The sequence below is a fragment of the Mobula hypostoma genome, chromosome 1, assembly GCF_963921235.1.
Source record: "Mobula hypostoma chromosome 1, sMobHyp1.1, whole genome shotgun sequence".
Taxonomy (NCBI): domain Eukaryota; kingdom Metazoa; phylum Chordata; class Chondrichthyes; order Myliobatiformes; family Myliobatidae; genus Mobula; species Mobula hypostoma.
In genome coordinates, this window is record NC_086097.1 from 221,409,420 (window position 1) to 221,437,081 (window position 27,662).

Consider the following 27,662-nt stretch of genomic DNA (forward strand, 5'->3'; position numbering starts at 1 on the left):
GGATTATACCAAGTCCTTATCAGCACGTGTGCTTTGTTGGCTGCCATCCTTGATGTTCTTTAAGAAGGACACTTTGCCTGCGGACATCAGAAAGTTCATTGTGGGTGAGCAGAGAAAGCTCTGTGCTCCACAGAGAATTCCCTCATGGGTTCCTGGAGGTGTATATCTACCAAGTTTATGTTTTGGCTCCTGAGAATGGTTAAGCAACAATACATGAAATAGCTGAAACAGTGTGACACACATTGGTTCTTCTGCCCCAAGTAGCATCAAAACAGAATTTACACGTGAGTGAAAAAAAAGGTCCATTGGCTGGCTTTATTTACTTCCTTGCTGATTAACACACTACTTCATGAGAGAAAATAAGAATACTTGCCTCCAACATTATTTTTGTAGGTATTGTAAATTTCTTTTACTCTCCGATAGCGAAAAGCTAGCTTCCTCATCCAATCGACCCCTCCACGCACACCGGTTGCGAGGCAAAGATTTGCACTTGTCGCTGCAGCATGAAAGCCATCTGTAGCAAAGTTGTAAGTGCTGTAGAAATGAACACAAATGAGATGTCAGCAAAGAACAGAAGTTACATTGATAGGTCCCACACCTCGTATTGAAGAAGTAAAATATTTTTAGCTAATAACATACCTCAAATCCTGACCATTATCATCTGATGACACATCGTCAATGTGAACTTGATCACACTCCTGTAGAAGAAGTAACAAAGGTAAATGAAATAAAGGACTAAAGTCGGATTCTGCTTTGAAAATAACATCTACAACTGAGGAATTTGAAAACGACTGAATTTCTGTCCAGCTCTTTAGTGCTTTGTTTAATGACTGAATTGAAAAGGCACAGTAAATATTTCCATTTGGATTTGGATTTATTGGTAGGCAGTCCCTTTGGGATACCTTAGAGGTGAAGTGAGAGTAACTGCTTATCAAGATATTAATGCAGCATTTGACCAAGGAGACCTGGCTAAATGAGACTCGGGATAAACCCGTGTTATTTGGATTCAGATCCAGTATAAAGGAAAATGTTTGGAGTGGCTGGTGGGGATTCGCCTCAGCCACAGGGCATCTCTGCGGGAGTTCCTCAGGTGAGTGTAACCGGCCCAACCAAGCCTCAGCTGCATGATCAAATGGCGGAGCGGACTCATGGGTGAAGTGTCCTTATTCTGCTTCCAAGGGATGGGCAACTAAATACTGACTCAGCATGTGAAGTCCAAGCCCCTTGAATGGATGAAACATCATGTCTGCGTGGAAGAGCAGTGGGAACACAGGACAAGTGCCAAGAAGAGAGGCAGGAAGGGGACTTTCAAATGGAGATGATATCCACCTGTGTGTTTAGGGATTCATGGAAATATAGAACCTTGCTCTTAACTTCGTGTTTGTTTTCCATGGTCTCTAACTTCATGTTTGCAAAAACAAACAAGAAATGGAGAATATCCCTGGTCTGCCTGACTGTCAGCAGCTGGTTCATTGAGATGGCACCTGTTTTTTCATTGAGGTGTAGACCAGGTTTAACCAGCTTTAACTGGCGCCGGCAATTTATAATACTGGGACATTTGCCAATGTGTTTAGCCGATCAGCCGGATGTATGCAGATATTTTTTGTAATATGCAAGCTGAATGAAGCTGATAAGTGCTTGTATTGCAATCATGCATAGGGGATCACCACTGCCTTTTTAATCTGTCCAGTACAGTTACCAATAAATCTACAATCCTCCAACTTTTCTTCAGTGATCCTAAAGAATAACATGTTTTTGTGTGTTCTGAGTTTAATTGCTAATGTAAAACTAGACCGGCAATTAAGTTTTGAAATTATATTATTGGGTTGGATCTTGCTGGAACCCCTCCTGTGCTTGGAGTCATCGCTCACTGTCCCCGGCTACCTGCAGTCACCTGGTCCTACAAGGGGAATAGAACTTGCTGACTCTCCAGGCAGTGAGAGAAGCAATTAGGCAGCATTCAGAGGCCCCACCCCAGATGCACTGACAACCTTTGATAGAAGACAAGGCTTTGTCCCATGACAAAGCAGTGAAACACTTAAAGCTTATAAATACCTCTAATATTTAAAAGCTATTAACTTTAGTATTTACAGTATTTAAAGTTCCTTTCTTAAAAAAAACTGAAAGATACAAACTTAATTAGAAGTAATTAAAACATTAAAGCAAAATACTTCAGAAAAATCACACACACTTAATTTTGTCTTTGCCTCCTAAAGCTGAGCCCCAGGCTCCCCATTGATATCAATGAAGTTCAGCATAGGACTGGAGAGTTTTTTTTTGTTTGACGCCAGTAAGCCTTGGCCTCACTGCTGGGCTCCCATGTGAAGTCCTGCAGTGGAGCATGGTGACAGACTTGGACTAGTGACTCACTAAGTTTCAGACATTATGTTCACCAGACATGCACAGAAGTCCAAGCCTTAATGAAATTTCTGTGGTTGAAACATATAGGCTCTGATCTGGTCCATTATCTTCTCATTATTTTAAACTCCGGAGATTCTGCCGTTGCTGCAAATCTTGAGCAATGCACACAAATTACTTTAAAATCAGTTATTTCTATATTTTAAAAGACCAGCTGCAACTGAAATGCTGTACTTTCCCTCATTCATTTGTATTTAAATTTCACATTTATTTAAATTGCCACGGTCAATTTTCAGATTAACGAAACACAGACTTGCTGTTCTTGGATACTGAACAATAGAAAAATTAAAGCCGATGCCAACTGCCAATAAAATGTTGACCTTGATTGCTGCTGAGCCACATATCAACATTGTTTCAGGCTTCAAGTTAAGAGGCAAGGGGACAAAAGCAATCTGCAACCAGTTTGACATAAAAATTTCATGTTCATACTTTGTTGAATGAGTTACAGCTGAAGAGTCTAATACAGTGCTGATGAAGCCTGCCACGCCCATTTCACAAGGTTGTCACTGAGAGTAATATGAAATATGTTTACTAATGAGGGGCCCATTACAAGGCTGCTTTTTAATTACAAAGTAGTTAGGGACAGGCAGGAATGTATCAAGAGCTTATGGTTTATCAGAAAGTGTCATGGTGAATCTTTTATTAAACGGTTTTGCTTTGATTCGGCAAAAACCATTTTGTAACCTCTCAAAACACATAACATAAAACTTCTTAACCCCTGATGATTCTTACTGAGTTTGTTCAGGAAATATTTTTTGATTTGTAGGGAAAGGATTGCAAAGGAACTAAAACCAGCTGTTCCTTAACAGAATTAACGTTCTGACCCTCAACCTCAGTTCTAATACATCTATTCTGCAATCAAACCTCTCGCAGCAAGCAGCGAAGGCCAAAGAGGAAAAGACTTTGACCCTGTAACCTTCTCCTCCTTCCTAGAGGTCAAAACTTCCAGATAAGAGAGAAAGAAAGTCAAAGTGGCCTCACAGGAGGGCTATGAATTCAACATTTTAAAACATTAGCCACTAGTTGAAGGCACGGTTCAGGAACTTTTTAAATTGTTTGTTTAATCTGCTTAAAGACAACCCATGAAAACCCCACTAATATGATGGTTTTGCCAATTTGTCATGGCCAGAACTAATATACTGCAGGAGCATTTCAGAAATGAGTGACCTGCAAAACTTCTGTACAGATTTGTTAAAAATAGTTCTGACAGAAGAAAAAAAGAATGAAAGCCATGCCAGGAGGTAAGCAATAAGTATATTCAGTTGCTCCCAAAATACCACACAAGACTTTAATCCTTTTAATCAGAGTAGGAGTGTTTTTCTGCACAGACAGAAGCAAAACCTGAAATTATATAATTAACTTCATTAGAGACAAAAGCTCTTCACCGTGAGTTATTCAGTGGAACTGCCTGTAACCCAATTACCTACTAATTGGCTTTTAATGAATCTATTATGGCTATTCTTCTTCAACATCCTGTGTTTGTTTTCTCCCACAAGCTTTGTTTGAGTTGTCAACTACAAGAGAAGAATCCTATTTGAAGCATTGTTTGGAAAGTAAGCCTCCTGTAATTATGTGGTGCCAATTGTCTCCCTTCTCACCTACATAAACATTCAGCAGATGGGAATCCACATCACAGACTTGTGATAAAAGTTTATGTATGGTAGATTTAATGATCAATGATTGTGTGATTGTATAATTTCTTGTCCCCAGAATAGTTAGTAGGCCAAATTAATGTGAACTGTTTTTGTTTCAGAGTGTTTTTTTTAGCACATTTATCCAAAGATGCAAGAAAAGCACATTTAATTTCCTAATATTGTTGTTGTTCGTCCTTCATAGTCGAAGATGATCATGGCTTCAAAGTCAAATGGGAGATTGGTGGCTGTGGGTCCGGAGGTGACTGATGAGGCCAATCCGGGCCCTGAAGGTTCGCCCACATGAGGGACACAAGTGGGTGGGTGCTGTCGTGGCAGTGGATGCTGCTCGGGCCTTGCGCACAGCACGCTTTCCTAATTTCCTAATATAGAAGCTTCGGAGAAGACAATTTGCTCTGGTCTATCAGTACTAGCTCAATGCAAGTGTAATCTAAAGTTTAAATTATTATCCTATGAGTCAATAGATTTTAACTATTCTCTGCTTCCAGTATGCAACACACTCACACACCCCGAAGTGTGCACTTGTTCTTACTCAGTTATTCTTGTGGTATTTGATGCCTAACAATCTTATGTTAAAACACATTTCTTCCAACCTGGAAACTTTAAAATTATGACTATCCCTCACTAGTTTTCCACACAAGGGATTTTTTTCCTTTCTTCACTCTTCAGAAGTTAGTGTTCTGCATGTTTGATTGCTTTTCTTAGGATAAAGTTGTAGCAGTATCTTGAGGGTCTTCTTTTAACCATGGTTCTCTGTGAGCTTTCTGCAAGAAATGAACTTCTTTCTATATTGTGGTTATGTAACACTACACACATATATTAACTAAAGTGTATCAAATGCTGTCCCTGATTGCACCAATTGCAATTATTCTCCAAACAAAGTACCCATTCAGTCATAAGTTCAAGACACAATTCAGATCTTTTAACATTTGTTTAATATGGTTTGAGACAACTTATGAAGGCTTCTGAATAGGACAGGTCTGCCAATTTCTCATGGCTGGTACGATTCACTGCTGCAAAATTTGAGAGACAGTTGACATGCAAACACTTCCAACCAGAATTGTCAAAAGTAATTTTAACTGGAAAAAGAATAAAGGTAACATAGAAACATAGAAAACCTACAGCACAATACAAGCCCTTCGGCCCACAAAGTTGCGCTCAACATGTCCCTACCTTAGAAATTACTAGGCTTACCCATAGCCCTCTATTTTTCTAAGCTCCATGTACCTATCCAAAAGTCTCTTAGAAGACCCTATCGTATCTGCCTCCACCACCTTTGCTGGCAGCCCATTCCACGCACTCACCACTCCCTAGCGTTGGGAGATCAAAAGACAGGTGCAAATGGGTCTAATTTCCAGACAGTTGACTGCAGGATAAATATTGACCAGGACACTGGGGCTAAGTCCTGTGGTCTTCTTTGAAATACTGGCATGTATTCTTTTACAGTGACCTGCAAGTGCAAACTGGGTCAATGTTGTATCCATGAAAGGTAATGTCAGCATCATGTCCGTCCTTACTGATGTTGAACTTAGAAAGCACTTAAAGAGTGATTCTTTTGGTAGCCTGAAGTCACTAACAGACTAGACTAGGTAAGAATAGCTAATTTTGGTTCTTGAGTGACATTAATAAATCAGTTAAGTTCATGACCAAGTTTAATTACAGCATTTTAATTCCAGACATTTAAATATTCAAATTTTATTTTTTCCCACTTCAAGGGTGGGCTTCAAGCTTGCATTTCTTTCTCAGTCAACATCACGAAGAAACAGGAGTGGGCGTTTTGGTCTCTTATCCTTGCTGTGTCATTCATGTTCTCTTGTTGCATTTATAGTAAAAACTCATTAATCTCTGCCTTGAGTATATCGAGGTGCAGCAAGCAGGCATTTCTCTCATATTCTAGTGCAAAAAAAACAGACTACTGGAGGAACTCAGCTTATTAGGCAGCATCTGCGGAGGGAAGTGGACAGCCAACATTTCAGGTTGTGACCCTGTGTCTGGATTTGACTCAAAACATCAGCCGTTTGTGGGGGTGTGGGAGGGGGATGAACTCAGTGAGTTCCTCCAGCCATTTATTTTTTTAACTCAAGATTCTAGCTTCTGCAGTCTCGTGCATGCATTTCTCTCATCTTCTACTTCTGATATCTTAATTATGTGTACAATTTTCAAAGTTCAAAGTAAGTTTATTATCAAAGCACATACTGCATACGTCACCATATTAAACCCTGAGGTACGTTTTCTTGTGGGTACACACAGTAAGTTCAAGAAACACAATTGAATTAATGGAAGACTGACCCAAAGATACAAACGACAATACAGAAATAAATAAATAAGCAATAAATATCGAGAACTTGAGATGAAGAGCTCTTGAAAGTGAGTTTGTGGGAACAGTTCAGTTACTGGGCAAGTGAAATTATCCCCTCAGGTTCAAGAGCCTGATGACGAAGGGGTAAGAACTGCTCCTGAAACTGGTGGTGTGCGTCCTAAGGCTCCTGTGCCTTCTTCCTGATGGCAGCAGTGAGAAGAGAGCATGGCCAAGGTGGTGGGAGGGTCCTTGCTGCTGGATGCTGCTTTCCTGCAACAACGTTTCATGTAGATGTGCTCAACAGTGGGGAGGGCTTTACCTGTGATGGACTGGGCCGTATCCACTACTTTTTGTAGGTTTTTCCATTCATGGGCCTTGTTGTTTCCATACCAGGCTGTGATGCTATTTCTACATTAATGTGCGTAAACCTCTTTATGTGCACAAATAGGCATTTTGCAACTGTGCCCACTTCCAAAGCAGGTGTTAAGGTGCTGATTTGAGAAATGTGTCAGGAGCAGTTTCCGGGGTCAATACATAGAGGGCATGACTTAAGAGAGAAATTAGGAGGTGCCCTCACTTGGCCTTGCTTACATGTGATTCCTCACTAAAATGACTGACTTTCCACTACCTCCATGAATCAGTGGCAATTAGAGATGCTACACCCCACAAACATACAAGTTTGTGACTTAAAGGATGGATGTGGGTTGGAAAGGGCACAGGAGATTAAGCACCAGTCAATAATCACAACAGATGTGGACTCATCTGAGCTGTCAGTACTGTCCGTTGCCTGAACATCCATGCTGAGAAGAAAGAGTAGAGTAAAGTTCATCTGAGGGGCTGAGAGGCAGTCGGGGTATGCTAAGGGAGTACTTCAAAGAATTGCTCAACTTGACTGTGTCCTTGATTGAAATGTTCCTGACTCCAGTCCATAACGCATTTTCTGCTCCAGTCTTGTCATCTCAGTCAGTCAAGGGATTGAGAAAGCCATATACCAATAAAGCAAAGGCGCTGCAGCAGGTAGTGTCCCTGCTGACGTGAACGCTATCTGCTCCTGAGGATCTTGGTGGAGAGAAACTTCAGAAGCCACTCACATTTGAGAAAAGGAGGCCATGTCAGCAGATAGCAAAGATACCCTAATCATGTCTACCTTTTATAAAGGCGAGAAATTCAATTGTGGTAACTCAGAGGGGTCCTCTGTTACCTAAACACAGGATGTTATTACTGGGGTCTTCTCAATTGCGGCCAAAGAGCTGCTGCCTGAACTGCAGTGTAGATTCTGTCCAGCGTCAGGCACAATTGCGATGACCTTCATGGTGTGACAACTAAAAGGAAAATACTGACAGCATCAACAACTGCTGTACAAGTCAACTTTTGAACTCACAAAAACCTGACTCCTCTAGTTTGGCTACGTTCAGAAACCTGTCCCCATTCCATGATGCGATGCAAGTTGTGGTTCAACCCCATGGATACGCCACAAACCCAATATCAGTGCAGTCTGGGATCAAGCATAGACTGTGCCATTGCTCCAATCCTTGTTTCAATCTCTATCAGCACAATACACACCTCCACTGGAGATAAAGGTTAGTTTTATTTGTCAGATTACATCGTAACATTGCAACATTGAAATGTGACAGGCTCAAAGGGCCGAATGGCTTATTCCTGCACCTATTTTCTATTTTCTATGTTGTTTGTGTGAATGACCAATGCAGTCGCAGTTGCAGATGTGCTGGGGGCTACCTGTAAGTGTCACCATACTTCATCTTTTGAATCTGGGAGGAAACTAGGGCACTCGGAGGAAACTCACGTGGTCATGGAGAGAACCTACAAGTTCTTTATAAGCAGCGGTGGGAACTGAACTCTGATCTCAAAGATAGTGCTGTAATAGCTGCTATGCTAATCAAACCCACAAATAATTAGAAAGCCTTACAACCTATATCTTCTCCACTACCCATTGGGAGTCACTGCAACTGGATAAACACAAGAGATTCTGCAGATGCTGGAAATCAACAGCAACACACACAAAATTCTGGAGGAACTCAGCAGCTTAGACAAAACTTATGGAGCAGTCGAGACTTTGGGCTGAGTCATTCCAGTTTCATGGACGTTGCCTGGTATGTGCTGGTTTACAGATTGTGCTCCAATCATCCTCAACTCATCCACTAATCATGCACCACAGGTTCTCCGCCAACCAGACCCGACTGCGCAACACGTTCTTCTGAACATGAAGAGTCATGAGAAAATCTTTGGAAAACGTGAATCTTTTTCCATGTACTGGGAGCCATTTCTCAGCAAGCCAAACATCAGAGTTGAAATCCACGTCCCTCCTCTAGTGTGTCAACAAGAGTCTTTTAGGAAGAGAGTGCTTGAAGATCAAGACTTCAAATCGAGCAGAAAGATTGTGGTCACCTAGCCAGCAGTGATCTGTGCCCTCTTGTATGCTGCACAGACTCGAATGACTCACAGCAAAGCATGTCAAAGCATTGGGGATGCATCACCAGAGCTGCCTTTGCAAACGCCATATCCGTTGGCTGCATAAGCAAGCCGACATCAGCGTCCTCTCTCAGGCCAACAGCCCGGGCTCTGAGATGTTAATTACTTCCAACCAGCTGCAATGGGCATGTTGTGTGATTCACATATCACATAGTTCATCCCCAAACAGGCACTCTGCTTGGAGTTGCATTCTGGGAACTGCTTAGTTGGAAGACAAAGGAATGTTTTAACATTGTTCTCAAAACACTCATGCACTGAGAGGTTGAAGTCTCTTGCATGGAAACACATAGAAGCCCAAGTTTCAAACTGTCCCCCACCTGCCTTGCAAAGTACCTCCTGTCCCACCCGTGGCAAAGTCTGCAACCCCCCATATGGCTTAATCAGCTACGTCTAAACCCACAGAGGTAGGTGGGAACAGGTCATCTTTGATGCAACTGTATAAGATAAACAAAATGAGAGAGTTTATACTTTCTTTTTCTTACAGAAAATAAGTTGTGAAAACTTTCTTCTGTGCCAGTGAGAGATTTTCTTTCTCCTATACAGATATTATTATTACAGGCTTTCAAAGTCAACTTCTATTAAATAGATACAATTCTGCTTCACACTGCTTCATGTATCAGAATATAATTAGCAAATTACAATGCATTTCACTGATGATACTTGCAAGCAACAGAAACGGGAGAGCTCCACCGTATCAATGTACTTAACCTGACTTCCATCACTGAAAGATAAAATTCCACAAACGTATAAGTTAAATCCAATGCACAGCGTTTGATCACATCCATTCCATAAATGTTTTGATTTTCAAATGAATTTATTGTTTTAAGCTCTTTCATAAGTTTGGTAAGTTGGAAAGTTGGTGCATATTAGTAATATAGTGACGAGAATCAGATTTATTGTCACTGACATAAGTCATGAAGTTTGTGGCAGCAGTAGAGTGAAGTCATAACAAATTACTATAAATTATAATAAAAATAAATAATCAGTGTAAACGAGGAATAACAAGGTAATGCTGATGATTTCGTGAGCCATTTAGAAACGCAATGGCAGAGGGGAAGAAACTGTTTATAAAACGTATAGTGTGGGTCTTTAGACTCCTGTACCTCCTCAGTAATGGTAGTAATGTGAAGAGAGTATATTCCGGATGGCGAGGTTCCTTTGGAATGCATGCCACCTTTTTGGGACACCAGTATGATGTTTATCAGGAGGCAGTCCTAATAAAAGTATTCCTAGTTAACAATTATTTCACGAATATTGTTTCAATGAAACTTTACTAATCATTTCCACCTTGATCAAATTGGTCAGCAGTTTGCCGTTTAAGACTGTGCACCTTCAGAACATCTTTGGTTGAATAGAAAAAAATCCTTTCCACTCAGATTTGGGTTTAAAGGTTAACTGTGTTGAATTGGCCTATAGAGTTTCAGTTTACATAAATTCTCGAGATTCATGACTACTCACATTCACCTGTAAAACCTAACAGATTAAAATCAGGAATAACAGAACGAGTGTGCTACAAGGAGAAGAGTTAATATTGACCCAGAAAAATTCCTTCTATATCCCCAATGTTATAAACTGGAGGGGTATAACATATAAAGGTACTATTCAGAGTTGAAAATTGGCAGGAAACATGATTATAAACTTACAATGTAAACTATTAAAAAATAAATTTATGAATTAAGATGGTAAATGACAATTTTAGGATAATTTAGCATAGAGCACAGTAACTACATCAAAGTGCAGTTTGAATGTTTTCATGAGTTTTTCTGTTTTGGTATTTAAAAATTTTTTTTCATATTTATGACTTGCTTTAATTTCAAAGGGTGAAGCTTATGACCTATCTAAGTGCAGAAGACAGATTAGCAAATTCTGACCACTGTGTCTCATTAAGATATTGCTTGATCATTTCCTGATTCAAACAAGCAAAGACCTACAGGAATGGTTCCTCGCAAGTGCTCCAATTGTTTGGATGATAGGGAATAGAGGAAAGGGGAGGCTATAGGTTTCCTCATAGGAATTGGAAAACAGCCCTACTCATGCTGGATCACAAGGAAACAATTTTCTAAAACAACAGAGCTTCTGGCCCTGTCTTCAGTTCCCGGAAGGTTTGGCCTTTGTTGAGGAAGCCAGTGTTAAAATAGCAGATTGAATCCAAAGTCCTTGCTGGACGCAATTTACAATTATAATTAGTTGGATATGAGGGACAGCAAGGAAGTGATTCACTTGCTCCCTTTTAAATGTGATAAGGTGGGCAGAAAGAAAAATCAACTCCAGATTCACATTATGCTGGATCTGGGGTTTATATTCTTAGATAATTCATAATCTGGCAGCAAATCTTGGAATGGATTTCAATCAGAATGTTCTGCTTACCTAATGAGCTATTTCAATCCTTGGGCCTTTATGAGACACAAGCTACATTAAATGCGTCTAAGAATTTGCACTCTTCAGTAAAATATTCACAGTCAAGACCCCCAGTTAGCTGCTGAAGACCATCAATGCAGTTGGGTTCTTTGATAGTGAGTGTGCTTCACTAGAACATTATCAAACTAGTGTCCTGAAAGATGTACTGTGGCAGTAAAGCTCCTTTTGCATCTGATTATCATTAAAGCAAAATATAACTAAAATCATGTACACATTAAAATTACTCAATTAAAATTTCTCAGTACTAAAAAATTATTGTGGTGAAAAGACAAGGAAATTCTGTTTTATCTCCACTCTAAGAGATCCAAAGTCTATGAATTGAGTGGAAGTTATGTTTCCCAAGGCAGAAAATGTCCAGCCTGTGTATAACTTTGCTAGTCTTCCGATTTCCTAATAGTTCAGTCCACTTTAAATCTATTTGTTGCTTGTAATGCTCCACTCCAAGTGGTCTTTTAAGAAGTCCTACACTCTCTCATTATAAAGTTTGAGTGGGTGACTAGGAGGCAATAGTGTAGATGGTGTTGGGCACTATGAGGACCAAAAATACTGTAAGTTTTGATGTACGTGTGACATATAAAAGCTAATTTTTAATCTTTGACATACTGGTCCTGAACTCCCTCATTATAGAAAACATCCTCTCCACATTGACTCTGTCTGGGCCTTTTTATATTCAATAGGTTTCAATGGGATTCCCCCCTCATTCTTCTAAACTCCAGTGACTGCAGGCCCAAAGCCACCAAACGCTCATCATATGTTATCCCTTTCATTCCTAGGATCATTCTTGTGAACCTCCTCTGGACCCTCTCCAATACCAACACATCCTTATTTAGATCAGGATCCCAAAACTGCTCGCAATCTTACAAATGTGGTTTGACCAATGCCTTATAAAGCCTCGGCAATACATCCTTGCTTTTATATTCTTAGTCCTCTTGAAATGAATGTTAGCATTTCATTTGCCTTCCTTACCACGGACTCAGCCTGCATTGTTAGCCTTTAGGGAATCCTGCAGAAGGTCTCTCAAGACACTTTGAACCACTGATATTTGAATTTTCTCCCCATTTAGAAAATAGTCTACACCTTTATTCCTTCTGCCAAAGTGCATGAGTTTGCAGTTCCCTACACTATATTCCATCTGCCACTTCTTTGCCCATTCTTCCAATCTGCCTAAGTCCTTATGCAGGCTCCAAGCTTCCTCAACACTACATGTCCCTCCATCTATCTTCAGATCTTCTGCAAAATTGACCACAAAGACAACAATTCCGTCATCCAAATCATTGACATATAATGTGAAAAAGTGGTCTGAACACCGACCCCTGCAGTGCAGTCACCTGTAGCCAACCAGAAAAGGCCCCTCTTATTCCCGATGCTAGTACTTTTGCTATAACACCATGGGTTCTTATCTTGTTAAGCAGCTTCATGCGTGGCACCTTGTCAAAGGGATTCTAAAAATCCAAATAAACAACATCCATTGATTCTCCTTTGTCTATTCTGCCTATTATTTCCTCAAAGAATTCTAACAGATTTGCCAGACAAGATATTCCCTTGCTGACTTAGGCTTATTTTATCACGTGCCTCCAAGTACCCCAAAACCTCATCCTTAATAATAGACTCCATTATCTTTCCAACCACTGAAGACAGGCTACTTGGCTTAAAATTTCCCTTCCTCTGCCTCTCTCCCTTCTTAAAGAGTGGAGTGACACTTGCAATTTTCCAGTGCTCTTGGAACCATTCCAGAATCTAGTGATTCTTGAAAGATCAAGACCAGTACCTCCAAAATCTCTTTAGCTATCTCTTTCAGAACACTGGGGCTTAGGGTTCTAGATGACTTATCTACCTTCAGACCTTTCTGCCTCTCAAGCACCCTCTCCTTTGTCATAGCAACTACACTCACTCTGCATCCTGACACTCACATTTTAGCATTGTCTTCTACAGTGAAGACTGTTGCAAAATACTTACTAAGTTTGCCTGCCATTTCTTTGTCCTCCATTACTATCTCGCCAGCATCATTTTCCAGTGCTCTGATATCCTTCTGATCTCTCTTTTATATATCAGAAATAGAACTGGCATCCTCTTTTATATTAATGGCTAGCCTTCTTTCATATTTCACTGTTTCTCTCATTATGGCTTTTTTAGTTGCCTTCTATTGGTCTTTAAAAGCTTCCCAATCCTCAAACTTCCCACTAAGTTTTGCTATATTATATACCCTCTCTTTTGCTCTTATGCTGTATTTGACTTCCCTTGTCAGCCATTGTTGCCTTATCCTCCTTTTAGAATACTTCATCTTTGGGAAGTACCTTTGGGATTTATTGGTGGATGGCAGGGGCGAACGGTTGCGGAGTTGCTTGGCCTTGTCTGTAGCAAGGATTAGGCCTCAAGCCTCGGTGTCAGCTGTTCACAGCCACTCAGGAGAGAGGCGTTGGAGTTGGTGCACTCCAAGAATATTGTGGTGTCCAAGCTGGAGTTGGTGCTGCCCCCAGTGTTTGCTCAGCAGAAGACATGCTGTATTGTGTTCGACTGCAGACAGTTGCTACTTTCATGGACTCAGAGTCTTGGACTCTATGTATTTTTTGTGTGACTGTATTTTACTGATATCTTATATGTGCTTGCTGTCTTATACAATATGTACTACATGTGTCATGTGCCGTGTGTGACTGTTGGTTCTGTGTTTTGCACCTTGGTCCTGGAGTAACGATGCTTCGTTTGCCTGTATTCATGGGTATACATCTATGGTTGAAAGACAATTGAATATGTTTTCCTGGAGTAGATGAAGAAATCAGATTGAGAATGATGACCTGGTGAAGGCTTTTGTTCCATCACGTTGGTCAAACAACACAGTGATTAAAAAGAGAGCACCATGACCTGCCTGACCTGCAGAGTTTAGACCTCTGGCAGTTCTTTGCTTTTGGTCTGTGAGTATTGGCAATAGTGGTATGATAAGATATGCACTATAGTGGGATGCAGTATGGAGATTTTGCTTATTGAAATAGTTATCTCACCAAGTAGTTTCATTCTACCCAAGTAGAAAGAGGAACCAAATGCTGCCCTTCTCCTGTATCTCATCCTCCTCTCCATTTCACTCCACAGCCTCTGAGCCTGCATGGTTCACCACACAACCTCGGACTTTGAGACCTGCTCTGCTACATGTTGTGAGCAATTCTGAAGGTGGAAGCATTGCTTGAGCATTCTAATGGTCTATGTGAGGTTACTGCATTTGACACTTTGGCTCTCATGATCTCCTCTTGAATCTGGGATTCAGACTGACGTCAAGATCTAGGTGGTGATTGGATATACTTTGTCTCAGTTGTTTTGGTTTGATGTTATGTTACAGAGATTGAAGGCACTCCATATTGTTGCAGTATTAAATAGAGTTACTGTTATGTGGGTCTCCAGGAGTGGCAATTGTAATCTTCCAGGCATAGTTGCTGGCATACTGTGCATTTCAGAAGTAAAACTTCTTAGAATACTTTAGAATTCTAATATGCTGCTAACAAGATGATGTACGGGAGTCAATCACACCACTGGAAATCCCTCAGTCTTTGCAAACCTATAAACTCTTGTTGCCTGCCACTCTGTGTCAAGGGAGATGGATATATGATCCACTTGCTTGTGCTGGAGTATGCCCATAACCTTGTAGTGTGGAGGGCTGGCAACTCAGAAGACTACTTGTCTTTCCTGCACAGTCAAAAAAGATCCAGAGGCACAGACTTTTAATACCACTAGTTATGTTTCATTTGATTACTTACATTACTCATGATAAACATGTCATTCATGTCACATATCCCCTCAATAATATCACCAGTTTTGTTTTCTGAAATGGTCCCTCATTCGTTACACAGGTTGACCTCCGATTTTTCCGGAAAATGTTGGTTCGGCAACTCTTTTAATTCAGATGAAATTACGAGACGTAGTTTACTGGGTCGCCACCAGATGGCACTATGTGTAGCGCACTCAGCGCTATTTGTGGTGAGACTCATCTTGGCAAAAGCATGCTATTTTTATTATTTACATTGCACTTGTTGGTGGTAGTCCCAATATTTTGAGCTTATTTTTGCTTATTTTATGTAAATTTAACCCTAGCTATGGCTTCTAAGATAAATGTAAGTACCAGTGGTGGTGTCAAACGTAAACATCAGTCCTATCGATCCAAGAGAAGGTTGAAATGTTGAAAAAACTGGACCATGGTATTTATGTGCATACACTGTGTGACCTATAAGACAGTCAGCTGTGTATGATAGAAAGCACCAGAGACAAAAATTTGCAATTCAATACATTGTGATTCACTGACACAAATATGCATTAGAAAAACTATGAAAGTTGGTAAGAGCACTGAGCATGATCGAGTAAAGACTGAATGGTTTCTCCAGCATCGGAGTGGGAGTCAACTTGTCGGGCAGTATGATAAACACAAAATAATCTGCAGATGCTGGGGTCAAAGCAACACTCACAACACACTGGAGGAACTCAGCAGGTCGGGCAGCATTTGTGGAAGAGATTGGTCGACGTTTCGGGCCGGAACCCTTCATCAGGACTGTAGGGGGAAGGGGCAGAGGCCCTATAAAGAAGGTGGGGGGAGTGTGGGAAGGAGAAGGCTGGTAGGTTCCAGGTGAAAAACTAGTAAGGGGAAAGATAAAGGGGTGGGGGAAGGGAGGCAGGGAGGTGATAGGCAGGAAAGGTGAAGAAAGAATAGGGGAAAACAGAATGGGTAGTAGAAGGAGGCGGAACCAAGAAGGAGGTGGTAGGCAGCTGGGGGAGGGGGCTGAGTGACATAGGGATAGGGAGGGAATTACCGGAAGTTGGGCAGTATGATAATCAACCAAGCTAAGTTGTTCCATAAAGAACAAGTTGTGCCAGAAGCCACAGCACATTTCACATCTGTAGGGCTAGCCGAAGATTGCAAAATTCTTCTTATTTAGAATAATTGCTCAGCTCACCCCAAAACAGAACTCCTGTGTAAGAATAATGTTTTTAGAGTGTATTTCCCACAAAACCGTACATCGCTTATCCCACCCCAAGACCAGGGAATACTGCACTCTCTAAAGGCCAAGTATCGCTCACTTTTCGTGAATCGTCTGTTAGATGAGGTGAATGCTGGCAATTCTGTACAGACATTCATTAAAGAATTTAACATGAAGGACGTTCTTTGGTTCATTGAATACTTTATACTTTATTGTCGCTGAACAATTGGTACTAGAACGTACAATCATCACAGCGATATGTGATTCTGCGCTTCACACTCACTGGATTACAAATATTAAATATTAAAGATATTAAAAATAGTTAAAATTAGTAAATATTAAAAATTTAAATTATAAATCATAAATAGAAAATAGAAAAATGGGAAGTAAGTTACTGCAAAAAAACCGAGAGGCAGGTCCGGATATCTGGAGGGCACGGCCCAGATCTGGGTCAGGATCCGTTCAGCAGGATCAGTTGGAAAGAAGCTGTTCCCAAATCTGGCCGTACAAGTCTTCAAGCTCCTGAACCTTCTCCCGGAGGGAAGAGGAACGAAAAGTCTGTTGGCTGGGTGGGTCATATCCTTGATTATCCTGACAGCACTGCTCCGACAGCCTGCGGTGTAAAGTAAGTCCACGGACGGAAGATTGGTTTGTATGATGTGCTGCGCCATGTTCACGATCTTCTGCAGCTTCTTCCAGTCTTGGACAGGACAACTTCTATACCAGGTTGTGATGCACCTTAGAAGAATGCATTCTACAGTGCAACTATAAAAATTAGTGAGGGTTTTAGGGGACAGGCCAAATTTCTTTAGTTTTCTCAGGAAGTAAAGGCACTGGTGGGCCTTCTTGGCAGTGGACTCTGCTTGGTTGGACCAAGTCAGGTCATTTGTGATATTGACCCTGAGGAACTTAAGCTTTTTACGTGTTCCACTTGCACACCACCGATGTAAATTGGGTCGTGCGGTCCGCTACTCCTTCTGAAGTCAACAACCAATTCCTTCGTCTTGCTGATGTTGAGGGATAGGTTATTGTCTTCGCACCATGCCACCGGGTTCTTAATTTCCTCTTTGTACTCAAACTCATCATTACCCAAGATACGGCCTACAATTGTTGTGTACAATTGTTCTACCTTCCCCTACAATTGCTCGAGGAGAAGGTAGAACCTTCAACGCTAAAGAATGGCTGGCGTAAGTTGTGGCCTGCCTTGATGTCTGATAAAGTGCCTGAAGAAAAGCTTGACAATGATTTTACAGGATTTTGTGTACCAAAGGAGAAAGCAGTTGTTCATGATTTGCTTGGGTATGCAAAAAATGTTACAGGACCTACTTTCAACGATATAGCAAGTAGTCTTAATGAAGAAAATCTACATGAGTGGATGATTGTCAACAATGAAACACCCGTTATGCACCACCTTACGGACTCAGGAATTATAGACAGTGTTGAGAATGCTGTTAAAAAAACCGCAGCTGATGAAAATGGCAGCAATGATGATGATGAAACTGAAATATTTACCACTGACAAGTTAATTGAGTTGCTGGGTCACTTAATCAAAGGGTTAGAGAAACGTACCTTCATGATGGAACAAGAGCTAATGAACTTTTATTTGATGCAAGGAAAATTACACAGGGAGAGATCAATACACACGAATCCACCTCACCTGGATGAAATGTTTAAAAAAAATGACCGAGAAGCAACATTCTTTATAAGCACAGTAATTAATAAATTTACATTTAATTTTTGTTTGGTTAACAATCCTGTTTAAGCTTTGCCATTATGACCTATTTTAATCCGGCAAAAACGTTAATCTGGTAAGGCTCAGGAACGAGGGTGCTGGAAAATTGCTGCTCAAACTGATATTGCTTTTCTTTTACTGTATTCATTTCTTACAGTTTAAAATAAACCTGCAATGTTCATTCCCAACAATATTACCATCATTATAAAGCCAAAGCAACAACTGAAACATCTGTATATAACAAGCAGCAGGATTCTGTCACTCCACACTATTAAACTGAAGCCTGACCATCACTCATCACTCAAGAATTAAGGTTACTTTGAACTAGGAACAAATGATCTGAAATAAAGCTATATATTATCATATTTGAATTTACCATTTCCTGTTATTCCAGACATCAATGTAAAATATGAGGTCTGCTTTACATTGTGTATTTTCTGGTTCTGACATATAGAACTGATCCCATGACATACTTTTAAAATTTTAAAACAAAATAGAAGCTTTAGGAAATATGAAAGTTGAATAATTCACAGTAGATTTTTGTTAGGATACAGTCAGGCACTCTGTTGCGATAAAGGTTTGGTAATACTAGATAAAGCAAATTTTTAAAATATGCATTTCTGTATTAATCGACACATCCGAGAAACATTATTTAGTTTGATGCTCTATATTTTAGAATAACATGAGGGTGGTGCATTTGGAGAATCTGTCCAAATCTATATTTTCCTTAGTAATATATTTTATATTTCTTCATTGGTTAGAAATAGAAAATACAAATAATGCAAACAAGTTGCACTGAGATTTGCTCGGAAAACATCAGAACATTGCAAGTGTATTGCCCATGACATAACATTTATTAAATTCATTAATTTTAATATGCTTAGCTACAGGAGTTGACCCTTAATGAAACTGAGCAACAAAATACGGAACAGAAATGCATTAAGTATGTCCCACGGTTAAAACATGGGTTCCCTTTAAACATAAGACATGCAGAATATCTCATTTCTACTACAGTAATAGATGAAATTGAAAAAGTCCAACAAAAACCTTCCTGGTTTGCCTGACACAATAAAACTCAAAATGCTGTGCTTACACATCAGACCAGGAAAAGAAGTTTTATTAAATAAATCTAAAAATATTTGTTTCACCACTACGTTACAAATTAACTGGGGTGGGGGAGAGCAACAGATAATATTTTTCACATTTATGCAGAAAATTAATAGTATTTCTTTGACTTCAGGAAGCTTAATATGTCTGGTTAAATCATGATTGTCACTGTGGTGACATTTGAAACATCAAAGTACAACAACAAATTTCAGATTCTCCCTCAACCATTCTTTTGCGTCGGGCTATGAGTGAAACTATAATGTGATGGAAATATTTTTTTTGGAGATGGAGTTGGAGGTGGAAGAGCATTTCAAATTGCCAGCATTAGTTCATGAGTAGATGGGTGATGTGACTTGCTGCATATCTCAAAGGCTCCAGGGCAACAGAGGATGCATCACTGGGAAAGTGTACTGAACTTATTTGGTTGTCTAGCAGGGTTGCTGTTGTTTGAGTGATGAGTGTTACATATTGCTGCTGAATCTCAAAGGAAAGAAACCAGCAAATGATCCAGCCCATTAACTCGGAGAGAAGCAAAGTGATTAGGTTCAGCAGCTCCCTGCTTTATGCAAGATCAATACTTTTATACACTCTTACTTTATCTTACCCTTCCTTGTCTACAGTGCCTTGAAAAAGTATTTGGCCTCCAGATCTATTTTCACATTTTACTGTATCACTTTCTAAATATAAAATACAGAATATATAGAAGTAGGATCTACAAAACATTGTGCATCATGTCAAATCAAAAGAAAAATTCCAAAATCTGTCAACAATATACTAAAACTTAAAAACCAAAATTGTGAGGCTGATGAAGTATTCATCCCCTTTGTAATTACTATGCTAACTGTCCTCAGATGCAAAATATGTATTACCTTACCAGCTCATCCAATTTGATGATGTAGAAAATTGGAGGATCACCTGCTATCAATGAATTCGTAAGAATAATTACCTCCTTTCTCTGTAAGGTCCAACAGTATGGTAGATTTTCAACAGATCAAACCAATATGAAAGCAAAAGAGCATTCAAGACAAGTCAGGGAAATGATAATAGAGAAGCACAGATCTGGGAAAGGGTATAAAGGCACAGAACATACTTTGGAGCTCAGTGCAGTCCATCGTGAAAAAGGGGAAAAAATATGAAACCACAGCCTAAATCTAAACTTAGTCGCTGGAGAAGAATGGCACTTGTAAGAGACAACAGTAAGTGGTACATGTGGTGTAAATCTAATACTGCGCATCAGCCAGGTAATACCATCCCTACTGTAAAGTACAGTGGAGGTAGCATCATGCTATGGGGATGCTTTTCAGCAGCAGGAACTGGAAATCTGGTCAGGATTGATGGGAAAATGAATGCTGCTTAATACAGAGAGATCCTGGTTAAAAACCTGCTAGCCTCTGCCACAAAGCTTAAACTAGAGAGGAAGTTTGTCTTTCAGCAGGACAATGACCCAAAGCACACTGCCAAAGCAACCATGGACCAATGTTCACAGGCACACATATCTTTTGCTACTAACGCTCAAAAGAATTTAAACTGTGCACAAGAGGTTGTCACTCTACCTCGTTAGCATGTTAAGTATATTTCATGATCGTACACAATCACGTTTCCTTTTCCAGTTTCTGATGAGGGCAGTGTGGAGTTCGTGATGATTTGTCTGCAGAGTTTAGAACTGGTTTACTTATACTGTTTTTATTGAAGAAATTACTGATTCACTACGTCAAATTTCATAAAAGCAAAGGGTGTGAAGTGTAAAAGAACTGTTAGTTCATTTAAAGCGGAATGGCTTAATGAAACATTAGAATCAGCTACATTGAAAGCTCATGAGGTCAGGAACGTGCAGCTACAAGAAATATTTATGTTTGGTACAGAAACTGGTGTTACCTGCATGGATTATCGTGATGCAAAAGTTGCCAGAAAATTCGCAAGTGGGAAGAAGTGGAGTGATATTTGGAAACCTGACTTTTTAAAGCGCGATTTAGCAAGCAAGTCACATATGGATGTTATGCAAACACTCCAACAAGAAAATCCTTCATTACCCACTACAGACCTGCTGCAAATGTTTTATGAGAGTACAGATGAACAAGAGTGAAAAAGATCAAAACTAAAGGAGATCGAAGTTCTTATTGACAGTGTTTTGCTAGCTGTTAAAATGAGTACCTCCATATATAAAATTCAGTGCACACATGTTGTCACTGGGCAAAAAATTGCACAGCGCAAGATTTTTACACACACTGGTCATTAAAAATTAGAGGGAACATTGCCCTTGAGTGGCTTTAAATGAAGCAAACTGATATCCTTGAGTGGCCCAGTAACAGCCCTGACCTTAACCCGACTGAACAACTCTGGCAAGACCTCAAGGCTGTTGTCCACTGCCGCTCACCAACTAACCTGGCACATCTTGAGCAATTTTGTAAAGAGGGATCGGTAACTCTTGCCCCATCACGTTGTGGAAAGCTAATAGAGATTTACCCAAAAAGATTACTGGTTCTATTAGTTGCTAAGAACTGAGCAAAGAGGGATGAATAATTTTGATCTGCTGACATTTCAGTTGTTGAATTTTTAGTTTTTTATGCTTTAAAATGTTCCCTGTTTCCCTGTGAAAAACGGGGTATGTATTTCACAAATAAAAATTCTCAGTTAACTTGATCAAAATCCACGGTTGTAATACTCATTTATGCGAATGAAGGACTGGAGGCTGAATACTTCTACAAGACACTGTATCTCTTACTTACACAACCCTTATCACCACCAGGTTTGCTAGACATGTCAGGGAAAGCTTAAACTGAGTTGGCAGGGGAATGGGAACTGGAGTGACAGGGCTGAGGATGGGGCAGTTCATGTGTGTAGTGAGACTGTGACGAAGGACAGGGAGATGACAGGGCAAAATTGCAGTCGGTGGAATGTAACATAGGGACAAAATCGAAAAGGGTGATGAATGCAGGACTGAAGGTGGTATTTATAATTTAATGCACGCAAAATAAGAGATAAGGTCGATAATCTTGTAGTGCAGCTAGATTGGCAGGTATGACGTTGTTGGCATCACTAAAATGTGGCAGAAAGAAGACCGTAGTTGGGAGCTTAACATTCAAGGATATACCGTGTCTCAAATGGACGGGCAAATATGTAGAGGGGGATAGTGTGGCTCCGTTGGTAAAAAGTGAAATCAAATCCTAAGAAAGAGGTGATGTAGGATTAAAAGATATAGAATCCTTGTGGGTAGAGTTACAAAATTGCAAGGGTAATAAAGACCCTTAAAGGTGTCATATAAGACCTCCGAAGAGCAGCCAGGATGTGGGATATAAATTTCAATTGAAAATAGAAAAGGCATGTAATAAAGGCAATGTTACAATAGTCATGGGGTATTTCTATATTCAGTTAGATTGGGAAAATCAGGCTGGTGGTGACAAGGGTTGGAACTTGTAGAGGGAATAAGGAAGGGAATTTGTAGAATGCCTACAAGAAGGCTTTTTAGAGCAGCTTGTGGTTGATCCCACCAGGAAAAAGACAATTCTGGAATGGATGTTGTGTAATATAACCAGATGGAGATGCAACTTGTCGGAACACTCTTAATGGTTCTCCATTAAAATACATTTAAGAAATGGGGATTTGCTTGACTCAATCTTCTTAAGAAGTTGAGGCACTGAGGTGATATTAAGGGATCAGGTGAGGTAATCTGTGATGTGAACTCACAGGAATTTTGTGCACTTAACTCTATCCACGGAGGAGCCATGTATTCACAGCGGAGGAGGTCTGTCTGCATCTTCCTGAAGTCCACAATTATTTTCTTTGTCTTCTCCATGTTCAGGCTGAGGTTGTTCCTCTCATACCAATCCACCAGCCGCTCCACTTCCTCTCTGTACTCTGTCTCATCATCGTCCTCGATAAGGCCAACCACTGTTGTGCCATCTGCAAACTTGATGACACGGTTTGAGCCTGATCCTGTGACACAGTCGTGCGTCAGCAGTGTGAACAGCAACGGACTACGCGCACAGCCTTGGGGAGTGCCAGTGCTTAACGTAATGGGATGAGAGACATTGCTACCCTTAAGTACTGACTGTGGCCTTACTGTTAAGAAGAACAGGTATCCAATTACAGCGGGAGGTGTTGAGACCCAGTGAGGACAGATCCCCCACCAGTTTCTGGGGTAGGATGGTGTTGAATGCTGAACTGAAATTTAGAAACAGCAGTCTGGCATATGAGACCTCATTTTCCAGGTGGGACAGGACTGAGTGGAGGGCAGAGGCTATTGCATCATCAGTGGATAGATTTGAGTGATAAGGGAACTGGAAAGGATCCATTCTGGCCAGAAGAAAGACTTTAATGTGCTGCATGACCAGCCGCTCAAAGCATTTCATAATGGTTGGTGTTAATGCCACCAGATGATAGTCATTCAGGCAGGTTCCTGTCACTTTCTTTGGCACAGGAATGATCGTTGATGCCTTGAAAACTGAGGAGACAATGGATTATTCCAGAGGGTTGTTGAAGCTATTCATCAACTCCTCTATCGGCTGGGCTAGAAACATAGAAAACCTATAGCACAATACAGGCCCTTTGGCCCACAATGCTCTGCTGAACATGTTTGAACATGTCATTAAAATTTAAACAAAAGCAAATGTTGCTTGATTTTAATTGATTCATTTAATATGTTACTTCCTTGTACATTTTTGACACTTTCTGTGTCCCAACTCGTTTACGGGAACACAAACTGGCGGTACAGAGACACGATCCACTGTCGCTGATCTCAGTACATGAAGACCGAGAAGGACATTACTTTAACTCGTACACTGTGGAGGTTCTGGCACAGGTGAACACTAAGCAGGCATGAGAATTTTTAGAAGCATGGTTCTCTTCTGATAACTTTGTAAACAAACATATCAAAATGGACGCCTAAGAGCCGAAGAAATGTAAGCCAATAGAATTCAAAGATCAACTGAAGGGGTAACCAATCAAGACCAAGGCAAGCGAACAGGGGCCTATATAAACGTGAGCACTCCCAGTGAGAAACACCAACAACTGTGCACTGTGGACATCACCTCGAATGGTGATGAAACATCTGCAAGCTAATTGCCAAGGTCGGCAAACACTGCAACATCAAACTTTCTGCATATCTCAGACATTCAGAAGTATTCAGTGCACTTGACAGTTGGCCAAGCTTCTTAGGAGAAATTCCTTCTTTCCTTATTCTCTCACAGATATCCACAAACCTCCCTTTAATTTTAGCTACATTAAGAGGCAATTCAAAGCAGCCAGTTAAATTTCATGTGGGATGTTGGATGAAACTGGAACTCCACGTTGAAACCCATATGATCAGTATGCAAGTGTTTAAATTCAAAGGCCCAGAGCAGGGTCAGGGTTAAACCAAGGGCCCAGGAACTGTAAGGCAGTAGCACTAACTGCTATGCCACCTTTTCTGGCACAGGCTTAGCATCCCAACAGTTGAAAGAAGAAGGAATTGGCTGAAGTAAATTCATATAATTCCTTTTTTTGGGAATATTTTTGTCACTTGAATAACTTCAAATGAGAAAATACTTTTCGTAGGCAAATGCTATTAGATGTCAATAAGGTGGTAAATATTATAAATCATACTGTACATGCTTTTAGAAAGTATACTATCATTTTCCTTCAACAAAAACAGAAAATGATTTGTTCAGCTTAAAAGTCACTTACAATAAAAACAGTCACACTGGAAAGAAATGTTTCGGAGTCTGCCAATTTTTATTCACACTTTACATTCCCCTAGTTCTTTCAGAATGGCTGGTTGGATCTTCTCCAACTTAAAGGAAGCTATCAGTACCTCCTTTGTTCTTCCTGTGTCTGTCATCAAGCAATTAACATCCACCATTTCAGCCTTCCTGTCAGGAGAAGGTTATCGCCAACTGCAATCTATCAATCTGCATCATGTTTATGAAACACTTTGAAAACTTTTTTTGTACCAGCAATTTTTAATACTTACAAATACTATTCTAAACTTTCCATTTAATTCTTCAGTAAAGTAAATTTTGGCAACACAGAATACAGTTTCTTTAATGTCTCATTTAGTTTGAAACTTCAGATGTCTTCAGAAATGGCAGAACAGCACTGCAGTTACCTTGAGCACTTCTAGCCATCATCACAACATTCTTCTACGCAAAAGAGCTAATACCATGTGAAAAACCTGCGTCTATGGTTCGCAGGTTCTCAATGCTGGCACTCAATTGGCAGGACCTGTCATCCCCGTCTGTTCTGTGGTTCATGACCCTTGCATTTTCTCTGCTTTCCCACTGCAATTACTCAATGCTGAAAAGGGGGTGCAGATTACCTCCAGGTCAGCACAGGATATAAAGAACAAAAGAAGTTCTTGAAACCTACTTCATTCCATTCTACAATTTTTGGATGAATAGCAAAGGAATTAAAACAGGCTGTACAGCATTCTAAACATTTGATGTACAGCAGGTTAGTATGTGTATCCTTTATAACTGGGATCAAGTTATACCAAACTAAAACTATTTCTTAAATATTAAAGGTCATTTATACTAGAACCATTTAAATTTTAATTTTCACATTCTGTTATATGCCATTAATTATTGTTAGCACCTGTAAATTACACATGAAATTACAAGGAAAGCTGTGAGATTCCCACTGAAAAGTAAAGAGATAATCAGGTTGTTCTATTGCTTCACCTCTACAGTTAATTTATTAATTTCAGGTCACAGTCATTACTCCTATTTTTTTTGACAACAGATCCTGGTAATTATTTTACTATTCTTATTTACTTCTCACACAGCTTCTTCATATCCCATACCTATCCCACTTTACATTGCATTATCTTCCTGTTTTTCCATCCATCTCTCTCTCTCTCACCTTTCATCCAATTACACAAATTCCCTTTGTTCTTCCCCTGCCCGACACTGTTTAGTATTAGTTCCCTTTTTTCCCCAGCTTCTGACAGAATATCACAGACTTGCAACATTATCTGCTTCTCTCTTTACAGATGCTACCCTCCCTGATGAGAATATCATACTTACAGTAATTGTCATACAATTTTTGTATGAAGTCTTTTGTTGGATAGTTACTTTTAACTGGTAATTTGCATTTACATTATGAAAAATTATGGTACTAATATTTACAATGCTTTTCATTTTATGCATTTAGTGAATAAAGGTCATTTGGAGAAACTACAGTCTAGAAATCAGATCACTCATAAATGGCACTAAGTCATTCCTGCAGTTAACCATTGGTTATTCATGTTGCTTCAGGAAGGAGCAAAGTGCTCATTAGCTTTATTTGACACACACATCAAAACAGTGAAACGTGTCATTTGCGTCAACGACTAACACAGTTCAGAGGATGTGCTGGGGCAGCCTGCAAGTATCATCATGATTCTGGTGCCCACAGTTTGCTAACGTGTACCTGTACATCTTTGGAATGTGTGGGGAAACCCATGTGGGCAACGGGAGATCGTACAAACTCTATAGGCAGCCGATGGGAATCGAACCCGGATCTGTACGCTAACCGCCATGCTTCCCAAAATATCTAGGTAGTGAGTATCCTTCCTTTATATTGCTAGTGCACATGAGGTTGCTTGGCTAAACACTGTAAACCTACTGCCTTATTCTTATGCTAATTAACATCAATGCTTGAGGTGTAAATTATACTATCCTCAGAAAAGTTCTGTTGTTAGTGTATGTGCAGTTATAATGGTTGTGGGCAGGACAGGGGAAACAGCTGGAAAGAGGCATGCACCCACCTTCCAAAAATATGGAATAATCTCATCATCTAGCCCACATTAAAGGGACCCAAGAGGCCCCAGGTACAGACATGGATGAGGGGGTGATGGAGATAACCACCTATAGCATTTTGCCACACCCGGGACCATCCAAAGAAAACATTTCATGACCATAAGGGTTATTTTGAAGACATGTAAAGGCAGCCTTAAAATCTACAAGTTGAAGAACATAACAAGAATCCCAACTTGCTCATCCAGACACCCATCCCAACATGGCAAATATCTCCAGTGTTTTCCTTGCACTACACTTTGCCCTAGCCCTCTTCAACAGCTCACAAAGGTTAAAGTGCACATCATTCACACAGTCTACAACTATCATGGTATACAACACACTAACCTCAACAATCCCCTTGCTTTATGGGATTAGGCTGCCTACAACAGGCGCCCGACCTATTAGACTGGAAGAGAATATTTCCAAGCACCTTCCAGGGTGGGCAACAGGATGTCAACACATACAGAAAGTATGAAGAAGCTTTAATCTACCTCCTCTCTTAAAGCAATAAATATCCTAGTTACATGCATCTACCTGCAGATGTGCTTGAGATAGCATCATATACTCACCATTACCAAGTTCTTTCTATCTCTTGAATTGTACGATATCGTAGACACCTTCTGCACTCTGTCCTGATCAATGTGGGAGAAAGAGGAAGCTACCGTGTCCCTGCACCAGGCCAAATACAAGTGGAAGCTCTGGGATGATGTGGAGTGAACAGGGTAGATTGGAGACTTATACTGCCAAGAACCAAAGGAGGTGCAACGGAGGACTTGGTTGAGTATATAAGAGGGGCGTCTGCATAGGAATGTAGGCTGTTACAATGCAGCTTCATTGACA

At 40.2% G+C, this 27,662-nt stretch overlaps 1 protein-coding gene across 2 annotated transcripts in view; it reads right to left on the reverse strand.

Annotated features, from left to right (window-relative positions):
* Window positions 1–27,662, reverse strand: part of eya1 (EYA transcriptional coactivator and phosphatase 1) — a 198,272-nt gene that overhangs the window by 24,026 nt on the left and 146,584 nt on the right. For both annotated transcript variants that reach the window (XM_063042018.1, XM_063042022.1), the window contains 2 exons: window positions 640–698; window positions 374–534 (listed from right to left, as the gene is read on the reverse strand). In XM_063042018.1, the coding sequence (XP_062898088.1) occupies window positions 374–534; window positions 640–698 (220 nt within the window). The remainder of the gene's footprint in view (window positions 1–373; window positions 535–639; window positions 699–27,662) is intronic.